The sequence below is a fragment of the Penaeus chinensis genome, chromosome 31, assembly GCF_019202785.1.
Source record: "Penaeus chinensis breed Huanghai No. 1 chromosome 31, ASM1920278v2, whole genome shotgun sequence".
Lineage (NCBI taxonomy): Eukaryota > Metazoa > Arthropoda > Malacostraca > Decapoda > Penaeidae > Penaeus > Penaeus chinensis.
In genome coordinates this window covers 33260906-33273405 of record NC_061849.1, presented here as the reverse complement: position 1 = coordinate 33273405, position 12500 = coordinate 33260906, and the positions used below count along the sequence as shown (strand labels likewise).

Below are 12500 nucleotides of genomic sequence, written 5' to 3'. Positions count from 1 at the left end.
GCGCTCGTATTGTGTTTTGTGTGTGTGTGCGTGTGTCTGTGTCTGTCTGTCTGTCTGTCTGTCTGTCTCTGTCTGTCTGTCTGTCTAGTGCGTATGCGATAAAGTGAAATTGAAAGTTTGGGGGAAGAGGGATCGAGAGGGCGCAGATATCTACCCACTTCCTCAGTCGTGACGTCATTCGCTTATCAGTACGTGCGTTCGTTAGATAGGCATGTGCCTCGGTCATGGTGATAGCAGCCGGAGAGTAGACGGGCGTGGCTGGTTTGTGTTGCGTGGGCGGGAATGGCGCGCGGAGACATTGGCGGGAAATCGTAAGCGACAGGATGGCAGCAAGGGGCTTGGGCGGCGGGGGGAGTCGTGGGTGTAGATGGGCGTGAGAGAGAGGGGGGAGGGAGGGAGGGAGGGAGGGAGAGGAGGGAGGGAGGGAGGGAGAGAGGGAGGGAGGGAGAGAGGGAGAGAGGGAGAGAGGGAGGGAGAGAGGGAGGGGGGGAGGGGGGAGGGGGGGAGAATGAATGTATATATATGTATGTGTGTGTCATGCGGTCGGTGGAAGGACAAGGAGATCGCGTGTTCGCTGGCTGTGGCCGGTGCTGACCGGTGCTGCCTTGTTTGAGAGAGAGAGGGAGAATGCGACATCTGGGGGTTACGTTGGTGTAGTCGAGTTGGGAATGGGTGTTGGTGTGAAGTGTGGGCGTCCCCTTCGGTGTGGCAATGTACGGGGACAGCACCGCCCATGATACACAATGGTTCCCGGTTTGTCACGTTACGCCGCCATCTCGCTGTGCCACCCATCCCTTGCTCCTACCCCTCCCCCCCTTTCACCCTCATGTCGGCATGAGAGCGTGGAATGCTACATGGGGCGAGTCCCAACTCCCTCGCCTGATGCTGGCGGTTGTATTCGCTCTGTCGCGGGTACATGAGCGTTCAACGGATGTTTACGTACACGAAATACCCTACATGGCACGCTGGTCGCCCTCCAATCTGCCACGAACATCGCTGGCAACTTAGCTGTATTAGCAATTACACAAATGGCCTGTCGTGACATTTTAGGGCATCTTTGTATGTGTGTGTGTGTGTGTGTGTGTGTTTGTGTTTGCGTTTGCGTTTGCGTTTGCGTTTGCGTTTGCGTTTGCGTTTGCGTTTGCGTTTGCGTTTGCGTTTGCTTCTACCGCCCTCCCTCACGCGCGCACACAACACTGGCGTACCCGTGTGTGTATGCCACCTCGGAGACCGATCTCTGGCATGAGTGCTCCACTTACCGTTTCTCGATAGGTCGACCCTCCTGTTCTCCAGCATAAGAATTACGACCTTAGGGAAAGGAAGTGTGTGTTGCCGGGGGGAATGGCGGCCGCCGGGCGTGATAACACCGCCTTGACATCCTATTTCCATAATCCGCACTAAAGCTTCTATAATTTACATGCATGTTAGCAGCGAAGGTGGCGGACGACCTTGTGAAGGCGAGAGAAGGATAGCGATAAGGATAATAGGATATCGGCAAGGTTTAGCTCAGCTGAGAGATGTAGGAGAGGAAGGGGTTGATGGAGGTGTGGTGGCCGTGGTTTCACATTTTTATTTCTCTGATAATCAAAATGATTTCTTGGCTTAGAAGAGAAAAGAAAAATAAACAAAAAGAAAAAAAAAACGTGTGGATTTTGCTCCTCCCACATGGTAATTTTTATCCAGCAATAATTTACATTGTTTATTCTATTTTTATTCTTTTTATTATTTTTCCTTCAATATATACAATAGATTGATTGATCTAGTTGTATCTTTTCCATCCCATCTTTCATATTTGGTTTGTAAGCTCCTCTTGTGCTTTGATTCTCTCCTCGAATTCTAGGAACCAGATGACAGATGTAGTTCCCAAGGCAAAATGTTGATGGATGATACCCTGAGTAATTGTCTGAGACTGAGGATGCCAACTCTGCCTATCTTGGCCTCGTCTCTCTTTTCTCCTTGGCTTCCTGTGCTACTACCCCCCCCCCCCCTTCAGATTTTGTTTATTTCTTTGTTGTCTGCTCTCTTTTCTTTTCCTTTTTTTATGTCTGCCATAAAGTACAGTTTTTTTGGTATTGATTTTGCTTTTAAGAATGATTTTAAATGTAGGAGGGTGAAAGCTGGAATTTATGAGGACCATTGTAGGTTTTATCTTTTTCTGTTTCTCATACTGTGTAATAAGGATATATCTATCAAATGTATATATTTAATTACTGTTGTTAATTTTACTTCTCTCTCCTTTCCAGGTGGCTATAAAAATTATAGACAAGACGCAACTTAATCCAGGGTCGTTACAAAAGGTATGTAAAATGTTTTAGATGGTGTCTAATGTTACAAAAAAATTCAGTGTTGATAAAAGTGACAATGAAAAATGCATTTGTAATCTATTATACAAGATTCTGTTATTGATTTGCAAATTGACTAAATCTGCATGGGCAGATTACCAAAATTTTTTTAGAAATTGCAAAATAATGCAGATGAACTAAGAATTTGGCATTGGTAGTACATCTCAGCTTAGGTTCTGAATACGTGAATGGATGAATTCCATGTTTTTACTTAGTTTTTTTTTAATATCTAGTTTCAGTTTTTTTTTGTACTAAAACATTTGAATTACTGTGCCATGCTGTGATACAAGTTTAATTTGATAAGATACAAAGGTTATATTATTGTAGTATCGGTAAATAAGAGAATTAATAAATTAATTTCTAAGAATGTAATAGTATATAATGGAGTTCTTTTTCAGAGGTCAGTCAAGAATTGAAATATTTATTCAGATACTGTACGGTACCTTTTGTAACTTTATCTCGCTTTCCCCCCAGCTGTTTCGGGAGGTCCGCATCATGAAGATCCTCGATCATCCAAACATTGTCAAACTCTTCCAAGTGTGTAACAGTATCAGATGTTGTTAATTACCAGAGAGGATGTGTATATTATTTGGTTTAAGATGGTCTTTTTTTAAACTTGAAATTATGAAAGTATAATTGATTATGCATTCTGCTTATGTTGCCCGAATCATTTTACTAATTATTTGTTATTTTTGTTACAGGTGATAGAAACAGAAAGAACTTTGTACCTGGTGATGGAGTATGCTAGTGGTGGGGAGGTATTCGACTACTTGGTCTTCCATGGCAGGATGAAGGAAAAGGAGGCACGGGCAAAATTTAGACAGGTGTGTGACGAAGCGGCTTTCGGTGATTGCACATTGTTTATTCTTAAGAAAGTCTTGGAAGTGAAGTAAATATTTATTATATCTCTCTTACTAAATCCATCTAAATGTACAGTATATGTTGTAGGACTTTTTTAAAAACTTGATTCTTTTGTGATGTATAATTTAGATATATAGACATCATGTTAAGGAAAAATATTAGAATTAGAATCTAATGATCACTTTTAAGGGACTTTCAAAACCGTCACTCCATATGTCATTAAAAAGCTTTTATTTTATTTTCAGATTGTTTCAGCAGTACAATATTGCCACCAAAAGAAGATCATTCATAGGGACTTAAAAGCTGAAAATTTACTTTTAGATTCAGAAATGGTGATAAAAATAGCAGATTTTGGCTTCAGCAATGAATTTACGCCAGGGAATAAGTTAGATACTTTCTGTGGTAGTCCACCTTATGCTGCACCTGAACTCTTTCAAGGTATGTATTTATTTTTCAGAATGTATCCTGATTTTGAATATCTTCTTTTAATTGGTTTTCTGATTGAAGAATTATTATCTTGTCTTCCAAAATACCTATATGCTAGAGATTTTACTCTTGAGATATAGAAATTGGTAATTTGTATGAAGAAGCTAGCTACTGAGAGGAATTTTTCTTGTCCTTCTAACTTGCTTCTCTCATGTCAATTACAGGGAAAAAGTATGATGGTCCTGAGGTAGATGTGTGGTCTTTGGGAGTCATCCTGTACACCTTAGTTTCCGGCTCACTACCTTTTGATGGGTCTAACTTAAAAGAACTTAGAGAACGGGTACTAAGGGGAAAATATCGTATACCTTTCTACATGTCCACTGACTGCGAGAATCTGCTCAAGAAGTTCCTGGTACTCAATCCAGCACGTAGGGCATCTCTAGAGGTAAGCTGGCGTGGGGATGGTGGTTTCCAGATTACTGAACCCAAGCTTGATGTTGGCAGTTGTTATTGTTATCCATATTTATTCTGGTAGATTTCATGTTTCACTTCATGACTGGTACTTTGTTACAAAAATGAAAGGTAGATGAGGAGAAATTGCGCAAGTTACTTGAAAGATGTCTATTCAGTTTACTTAACCATGATTATTATTGTTATGCTTGTGTTTCAGACAATAATGAAGGATAGATGGATGAATATTGGTTATGAAGATGATGAACTAAAGCCGTATGTGGAACCAACCATAGACCTTGATGACATTAAACGAATTGAGATTCTCAGTGAAATGGGTTATTCTCGAGCCGAAATAGAAGACAGTTTGAAGAGTCAGAAGTATGATGATGTATATGCTACCTACCTACTCCTTGGGCGGAGATCTTCGGATGTAAGTGTTTATTTTCGGTTGATATGTGGTGGTGTATTTTTGAGCCTGTATTCATGCAATGTTTTGAAAGAAAGATTGATCTATTTTCATACTGTAAGTTCATTAAGGAATTTATGGATTTTTGTAGAAGATTCAAACTATTTTACAAGGTGTTTTTTTTTTTTTGGCATTTGTTTCTCCATCTTTAATGTTATAGATTTTGTGTTTATACACCAGTATAGCATATTGAAATGGAGAGCAAGAGGGAGAGAGAGAGAGAGAGGAAAAAAAACAAAAAAACTTTCATTTATAGCTTGAGAGTGATGGTTCCCGGTCAGGAAGCTCACTTTCCCTTCGCAACACCTGCTTAACGCCGCGAGGGCAGGAATCTAGCGGAGCTGCCCAATCTCCCTCGCACTCCCACCGGGGAGTTCACCGCTCAGTCTCTGCCACCAACTCCAAGCCCTCTCGCAGAGCATCCTCCGGTGGGGAGACCATTCGTGAGTTGAAAACACGGGCATCACAGTGGCTCTCACCCTTCCTGATCCCCCTCCTCTTCCTTCTCCTCCTCCTCCTCCATCTCCTCTATTCTCTGCCCCTGCCCCTCCCCCCTTGTTGCCCCCTTAGTTGTCTTGTGCCTTTTTCTTTCCTTCCAACCATCCTTGTGTCCCCCCCCCCCCCTTTTTTTTTTTTTTCTGTATATCCTCCCACTTGCACTGCCTAACAACCTCGATATCTCTATAGATATTAGTGCTTTAAGTCATTTGTTTGTCCTTTAATACTTGAAAGGATTATTAGTACACCTGCAGCATGTAACGTGTGTGCATACACATGTATACACACGCATGTACATGGGTATACTCCTACACATTGGCAAATGTTTGTATACACTTTTGTACTCACATGGAAATGTGTTTATAAACTCAAGAGATTTTGTTTACCTTTGATTGTGTTATACTCCATTTTCGTTCTTTATCATTTCCTTTTCATTTTGTTTATATAGTCACTCTGTTTGTTTTGTTATGACTTATAAAAAAACTTTAAAAATCATGTAAATCAATTGTATCCAAGTACTTGAACTTGGATTCAAACACATAATTTCTCAAACTTAGTTTTTTTTTTTTTTCAATTATTCTTTTAATTTTAACCATGATTACTAATTTCATGTATCACTAGGTGTCTCACATTGTGACTATCATCCTCCTCAACAATTTCTGCCTTCCATCCCTCCCTCCCCCCTCCCCTTGTCCATCCTGATCGACCTAATCCACTGGCCTGCACACGCTTTATGCTCGGCCTCCTCTGCATGGGAAGCTAGGATAGATTACTGGTAACAACACTCACCCAGCACAACTGCCCACCTGGAATGCTGGACACCGCATTGAGACTTGAGAGAGAAAAGAAGGGCTTGTATACCTTGACTTTGATTGCATAGATGTTCAGTTCTAGGCAGGCTTTGGTATAAAGACTTTAGACATTTGAAGAAAGATTGATTATTGTGATTATTTGGATTTCAAGTGTTTAAGATTTTAAAAGATAATGAGGAAATTGATCAAGGAGGGTTTGTTTTCATCTACTTAAATTTTATTTATTTAATGATTTTGTTTTGTATGATTACTAATTGAAGTGTAAAAGCTTGTGATGTTTAATCTTTTCTTATCAGCTTAATCCTTTGCTAGATTTTATTTAGCAAAGGAATTTCTATTAACTAATGATTTTCACTGATTTTTTGTCATCTTCAGTCACTGTGATCAAGTTATTCTTTTCCAATATACAAATGTTCCAAAGTCCCAACATCAACAGCAGAAAAATAGACATAACATTAGGTTGTACTAGTTATAAGTGTGGCTCATGCTTGATTGTAGAAGTATGATTAAACAGCATTGATTGTTAGAACAGCTAAATATGTCCCCCTTAAATACTGTACTTTGCTAATATGCTTGGTGATGGATTAGCCAAAATGCTTGCCTGTCTGAAGCGCTGTAACCAGAGCCCAAGATGTCCGATGTTTTAAGCTCTAAAGAGAAGAAAAGAGATATTAAAGATTAAGATAGCCATCTAAAATATGTTAATATGTAATCCTCTGTGTAAAGATACCTTTATGTCTATGTTGAGTTAGCCATTAAAGCTAGGATGTATGTTAATACAGACTTGGCAGGCATCACGTCAGGGGAAAGAGAGACAGAGAGATTAGGAAAAAAAGTTATTGATAGGCTTTAGCTGTCTTACTGTTCTTACTACTTCTACTACTACTACTACTACTACTACTACTACTACTACTACTACTACTACTACTACTACTACTACACTTGTGCTGCCTTAGAGCTCACACCCACACATATCACTCATGACACCAAACTCCAACCTGGCAGGGGGTGGAGGCACAACTCCAGTCTCTACTAATGCACACAACCATGCGGGCACCAACAACTTCCGGCGGCAGAACACAGTTGATACTGCAACCATCAAGGAGAACACTGCTCGACTGGCTCAGGGGGGCGTCCCCACCACCTCAGCCTCACGCTCGGCAGCACTCAAGAACCAAAATATCACAGCCCTTGATCCCTCAGGGGCACCCGGCAAAGCTGGAGGTATCATGGATGCTTGTTTCATTTTCATTTGGTCCTTTTTTGTGTTATTTCAATTTTTTTTTTTCTTTCTTTCTTTTTTTTCTGTTTTCTCTTTTTCTTTTTCTTTCTTTCTTTTTCCTTTTTTATTCTGTATTAAGGATGCGTGTGATTATTTTATTTTATTCTTTATTTATTTTTTAGCATGGGAATGAATGGGAGTGATTAAGAGAGTACTTGAATGTTTGTTGAATGTGAATGTGTATATGAGAGTGAGTGTACAAGAGCAAAAGTGAGTGTGTATGCAAGTGATTTTACAGCCTGAAAGAGTGGAGCAGAAAACATTGTTTGTGTGTAGATTTACTGGTCTCCATTTATTTTGCATGTGTGCGTGCGTGTGCATGTGCCTGCGTGCCTGCATGAAAGAGAGTGAGAGTGAGTATGTGAGTGAGAGTAGATGAGTTTATCAATAGTTTGTGTGAATGAGTGAGTTGAGTTAGTGAGAGTGAGTGAGTTTGGTATACAAGATGTCTTCTGCAAAATTCCTTTTCCTTTTATTCTGATGTGGAAAATATAAGGCTTGCCTTTATTTTGATTTGTTTTGTATTTGTTTTGTTTTCATTGGTTGGCCTCTTTGTGCATGTTCCCCCTGTTTTTTATGGATTGCCCAGGGAATTATATATATATATATATTTACATATAAAGGTGTATTCATTAAGCAGCATTTTTTCAGATGACAGATAACAATAAATGAAGAAAAAATTACCATACTTATCCTACAGGATACCAGTTACAGAAACATTGTAGTGATGTTACCAGCTGCTTATAGGTTATATATGTATAAGTGGATATTGTGTTTTTGTTACTATTATGAAGGTATATCTTACCAGTTTTTCAGTTTTATTTTAAAGGTACATTTTACCAGATGTCAGAAATTAAAAGAATTGGCAAAATCTTCAGATATACTACTATATAATAAATGATGGTGGTGGGTTGATAGCTATTGCATATAGGTGTTTATCAGGATAAGATACTAGTTGTTTACTGGGTATAGTTATAGATTAGGGACATGATAGAATGCTATAAGTAAATATTGGTTTTGCTAGTTAATTTTATAAATAATTACACATAGGTAAGGGTGTATAAAGTAATTTAATGAAAATTTACATATTCTTTCCTCACAAAAATATATATAAATAAAACAACTTGGTATTTCTTAAATAGTAAGTTCTTGCCAGAGGGATAGAGATTGTTAGCAGGATAAACTAGTGCAGGACCCAGTTACTGAAAGCCTGAAATTTGAAACACTTGCAAGGCAGGAGAAATACACCTGTAAAGAACTTTGGATATAAGTTTTGCATACCCATTTGTGAAATCCAAATGACCGCCAGGCAGAATATGCACAAGAATGAATGTATCTATTTTATTGGTCCAGTTTTCGTTTGAGCTGTCTTTGAATTGTGTGCGAGAGACAATTTGGAAGAGCTGACAGTTAATGGTTGATGAATGGAAGAGCTAGTAGTTAAGAGTTATATTTTACTGAGTTGTGATATAGTTTTTGAAAAAAAAAATGAATGCATGATATGTCCAGCTGGTTGTTGTTTGAACTTTTAAGAAACCCTTCAGAAATGTATGAGACATGTCTGCTTCAAGTCACAGGTTTATCACTTGTGTTGAGTATTGTGAGGCTCCTGGTTGACAGGCTTCAACAGAACTCTGAAGCTCTCATAACTGTTCTGATGATATTGGTTGTAGCTGAACCATGAAATTAGGCAACATAACACACAAGTGCTGTAGGACATGAGATCTAGTGGATAACTTTTAACATATTTTTTTTTCTCCACTTTTTTTTTTAATTTTTAAACTAGTGTAATGTTGTAGATACCCTAAGCAAGGTGAGCTCTAAGCAGGCCTGTTAATAGAAAACTTAGATTTCTCACACTGGGTTCTCTCAAACTTAGGATTGGTTTCATGATAAAAGACTAAAGAATAAAATGTCAATCCTAAGCATGTCTTTAATAGTTTATTGCTTTTATTCAGATCTTAATTTTAAATTTTGGGAGAAAGATGAATAGTTGATAATCTCTGTCACCTTGTTAACAGTAAACTTTTACTTTTTAGGAGATGTAGATGAGACCATCATATTTCAATTATTTGTTCTAAAAGAGGCAGAATTTATAGTTCAAATTATTTTAATGCTTTTGAAAGAGGTAAATGACTTTTTTTTTTCAACTTCATTAATTAGGTGATTCATGTCTGTAGATAAATTTATAAGCAAGGATTACGTGCTTCAGATGTTCAGTTATAGCATGTCATTGCATGTGGCTGTTGCTGCAGTGGGTGGGATATCAAGTAGTAAGAGGATAGTGCATTATATCTTAGTTAAATCTCCTCCAGCAAATATTTCCTCTTTTTTTTTTTTTTATCCCAGTGTTTTGCATCTGGTTTTAGAAGTATGGTTCAGTTGGGGAATTACCACAGGTGATTGACTGTTGCAAGAAGAATGATGTTATTATGTCAACTATAGGTTATCAGTATTTAGGCTGGTTGGTGATCTTAACATTCAGTAATAGACATGCATTTGAAGCCTGGAATGCAAGTACAATTTAGATGTGTAATATGTATTCTGAATTGTTTGGCCTTCGTTTAATCACTGGTATTGAATAACAAGTTTTACAAGTCGGTAGTGTCCAGATGTAATTAACATTCATAGTCTCATCCAGTTTGCAAGGTTCAGTCCTCAAGAAAGTTGAACCATTAGTTAATTTTTTTTTTTTCCAAAGGCAACTATGTGATACAATATACTAGTATTACTGGACTTGATCAATATATGATAGGGAAATGTTTAACTTTAAATTTGTGTGGTTGGTTTCAAATGAAGGTTTCTTTTGGTGTGTATGTTCCACTGTGATTGCACATACAATATGCATAAAGATGTACACATGCTTGGGAACACACAGATACACTTTAAAAATCATAGACATTCACATTAAAAAAAAAAAAAAAGACAAGATACAAGAAACCAAGAGTTTTAGCATAGGTTTTAAGATATAAACAAAGCTAATCAGATAAACTGTACATGCTGATATCATGATCTGATTTTTAAACATCCGGTATGTGCTTGATTTTGCATCAGGATGCATATCACTGAAAGGAATGGAAACTTGCTAAGTCACTGGCTTGGTCTGATTTAAACTCTCAGGAATGTGATGCATCATCAGATCATGTATGAGAAATTGGCATGGTTACAATATCAGCTGATAAAAGGGATAGTGTATTAGGTATGGCTTATGAAACAAATAACTGTGTATCCTGATATCCACATTAGTTTTAAGTATTTGATTAAGTTTTTTTATTTAATCTTATTGGTTCTTTTTATATTTCTCGTTGTTTTCTTCTCACTATTATGCTCTTTTCTTCTCTTTTCTTAATTTTTAAGCCTATCTCTCCTATTCTGGTCTTTTAAACAAGGTATAAAAGAGTGTGGATGCTATGGATAATACAGTTTATTCATAAGTTCTCATTCAGGTTTTAAATGACTACATCTTTCAGGTATAAAGAGAGGGAGATAGAGGCATGACACTATGAAACAATGTTTTTCATGATTTTTTTTTACTTTTCTTTGGCCATCAGGTGCAGGCGCAGCGACCAGTCCTGGTGTAGGGAAGTCTCGGGTACAGAAGAGTAACACCATGACCAATAGAACCATAGGTAGTGGCTCAGCACGACGCTCAACGTACTCCTATGATGCCAATAAGGCCTCCTCAACAGAAAAGACAAACATAACAAACGTTCCAGATTCTGCTAGGTATGTACTCTGATACTATTTTCTGTATAAATACATAACCTTGCAGTGTGTCCCATTCTATTTATTGAGCTTTAAGAAAAGAAAGAAAAAAAAAGAAAAAAAAACAATCTTCACTGATTTCATATTCAGCATAACCCACAAAATTTAACCTTGAGATGATATGGATAAAGAGACAGATTTTAGAAGAGATGGGACGCGCTTGAAAATTGTCTTGAATTTGGATGTTACTCTGCCCTGGTCTTTAGTGGGGATGTGAGGGTTTCTTCAGCACCATTGCTTATGACCTATTTCCCATGACTGGCTTTGAGACTGTTGATTGTCTTGCTATACCAGGCTGTCAGTTGTGAAATTCTGTCTGTGGTGTGCTGTATGGGATGAGAAGTGTGAGCTTGGTACACTAGTGTTTTAGACAACCCTGTTATTATCACACTTTTAAAAAGATTGGCCATGTCCATTCATAGTCATTTGCTTCATAATTTAGTTACCAAACAAATAAATCAGAGTATTTTATAGAAAATGTGAATGATTGCTTACATTTTTGCACTGACAATATCTTTACAGATGTTGGAGGGGAAAGTAATCCAAGCTCATACTAAAGAAGGCTTTTCCAGTTATTATTCAGTGTTCAGATCTCATATATTGCACTGTGGTAGAAAAGCAAGATGGCCTGATGTAATGTGATATACTAGTAAGGTTTCCCCTACTTGATAAATTTATTTCATTACAGATCTGTAGATTACTTTTATTTTTAACTAGAAAGTTTTAGAAGCCACCTGTGTTCAAACACTTGCAAATATGATTTTATTTCTGAACATTTTATACCTTTTTCCACCTTAATTTCCAATCTGAAAAACAGCAGTTTTCACAGATGACAGCATCAACTGAGTCATATTTTAAATAATTTTGTAAGAAAACTTCAACTTTGAGCAGTATTTTCATCATAGCGGTCCTCACTTTTGACCAGGACTTGGGCACTACTGAGCTTTCTGACAGTATGATTCAAATTTCAGTAGCACTTCACACATTTTGAACTCTTGGGTTTTTTTTTTGTGTGTTTGGATATGATGGAAATTATATCTGAATTACATGACTTTTAACTTATTCACTGCTTTTTAGATGCCACAATAACCCAAGGTAGCTTTACTTTCTAGTGTTTAAGATTTCATCTTTATAATCTGTATGGTTCTACAAAACATGATTCTCTCTCTGTTTTGGGTTATATAGTGAAACAACAAGAAATTTGATTTTATGTGATATGACGATTTCCCCCGGAAAAGCATTCGTTATTTGTTCCTTATGCCTCTAGGGGCTCACAGGGGGAGAGTACGGTGTGTAATGAGGCCAATGTCCACACATTGCAGGAGTGAGTACAGTTTGTGAAACCCCCTCACTTTAGTGTACAGGTCCATGATTTTTAGGAATGCTTCATTAACTGCATTCCTCAAGAGTACTTTTTTTATTTATTTATTTATTTTTTTCCCCCCAATGTTTTTGTTTTTGAAATGGTAATTTTATTTTGGATGATGAGATTGCATCTTGTTTTTGGTTTTCATTTGATAATTTTTTTTTTATTAGTGGGGGGAGGAGCAATAATTTTATGTATTTCATTTGTAGTTTGTTTGTTTTTAATTCAT

General features: G+C 37.6%; 1 protein-coding gene across 19 annotated transcripts in view; it reads left to right on the top strand.

The window, feature by feature from the left end:
• Window positions 1-12500, top strand: part of LOC125041665 (MAP/microtubule affinity-regulating kinase 3-like) — a 134363-nt gene that overhangs the window by 103881 nt on the left and 17982 nt on the right. For 17 of the 19 annotated variants that reach the window (XR_007116313.1, XR_007116312.1, XR_007116311.1 and 14 more), the window contains 9 exons: window positions 2244-2297; window positions 2817-2879; window positions 3044-3166; window positions 3449-3641; window positions 3854-4074; window positions 4300-4512; window positions 4805-4991; window positions 6864-7082; window positions 10692-10866. Coding sequence is in view for 16 of the 19 variants with exons in the window: in XM_047636829.1 (XP_047492785.1) it covers window positions 2244-2297; window positions 2817-2879; window positions 3044-3166; window positions 3449-3641; window positions 3854-4074; window positions 4300-4512; window positions 4805-4991; window positions 6864-7082; window positions 10692-10866 (1448 nt within the window). In the remaining 3 variants the exon portion in view is untranslated. The remainder of the gene's footprint in view (window positions 1-2243; window positions 2298-2816; window positions 2880-3043; window positions 3167-3448; window positions 3642-3853; window positions 4075-4299; window positions 4513-4804; window positions 4992-6863; window positions 7083-10691; window positions 10867-12500) is intronic. The other 2 variants (XM_047636821.1, XM_047636832.1) reach the window with 2 other exon arrangements.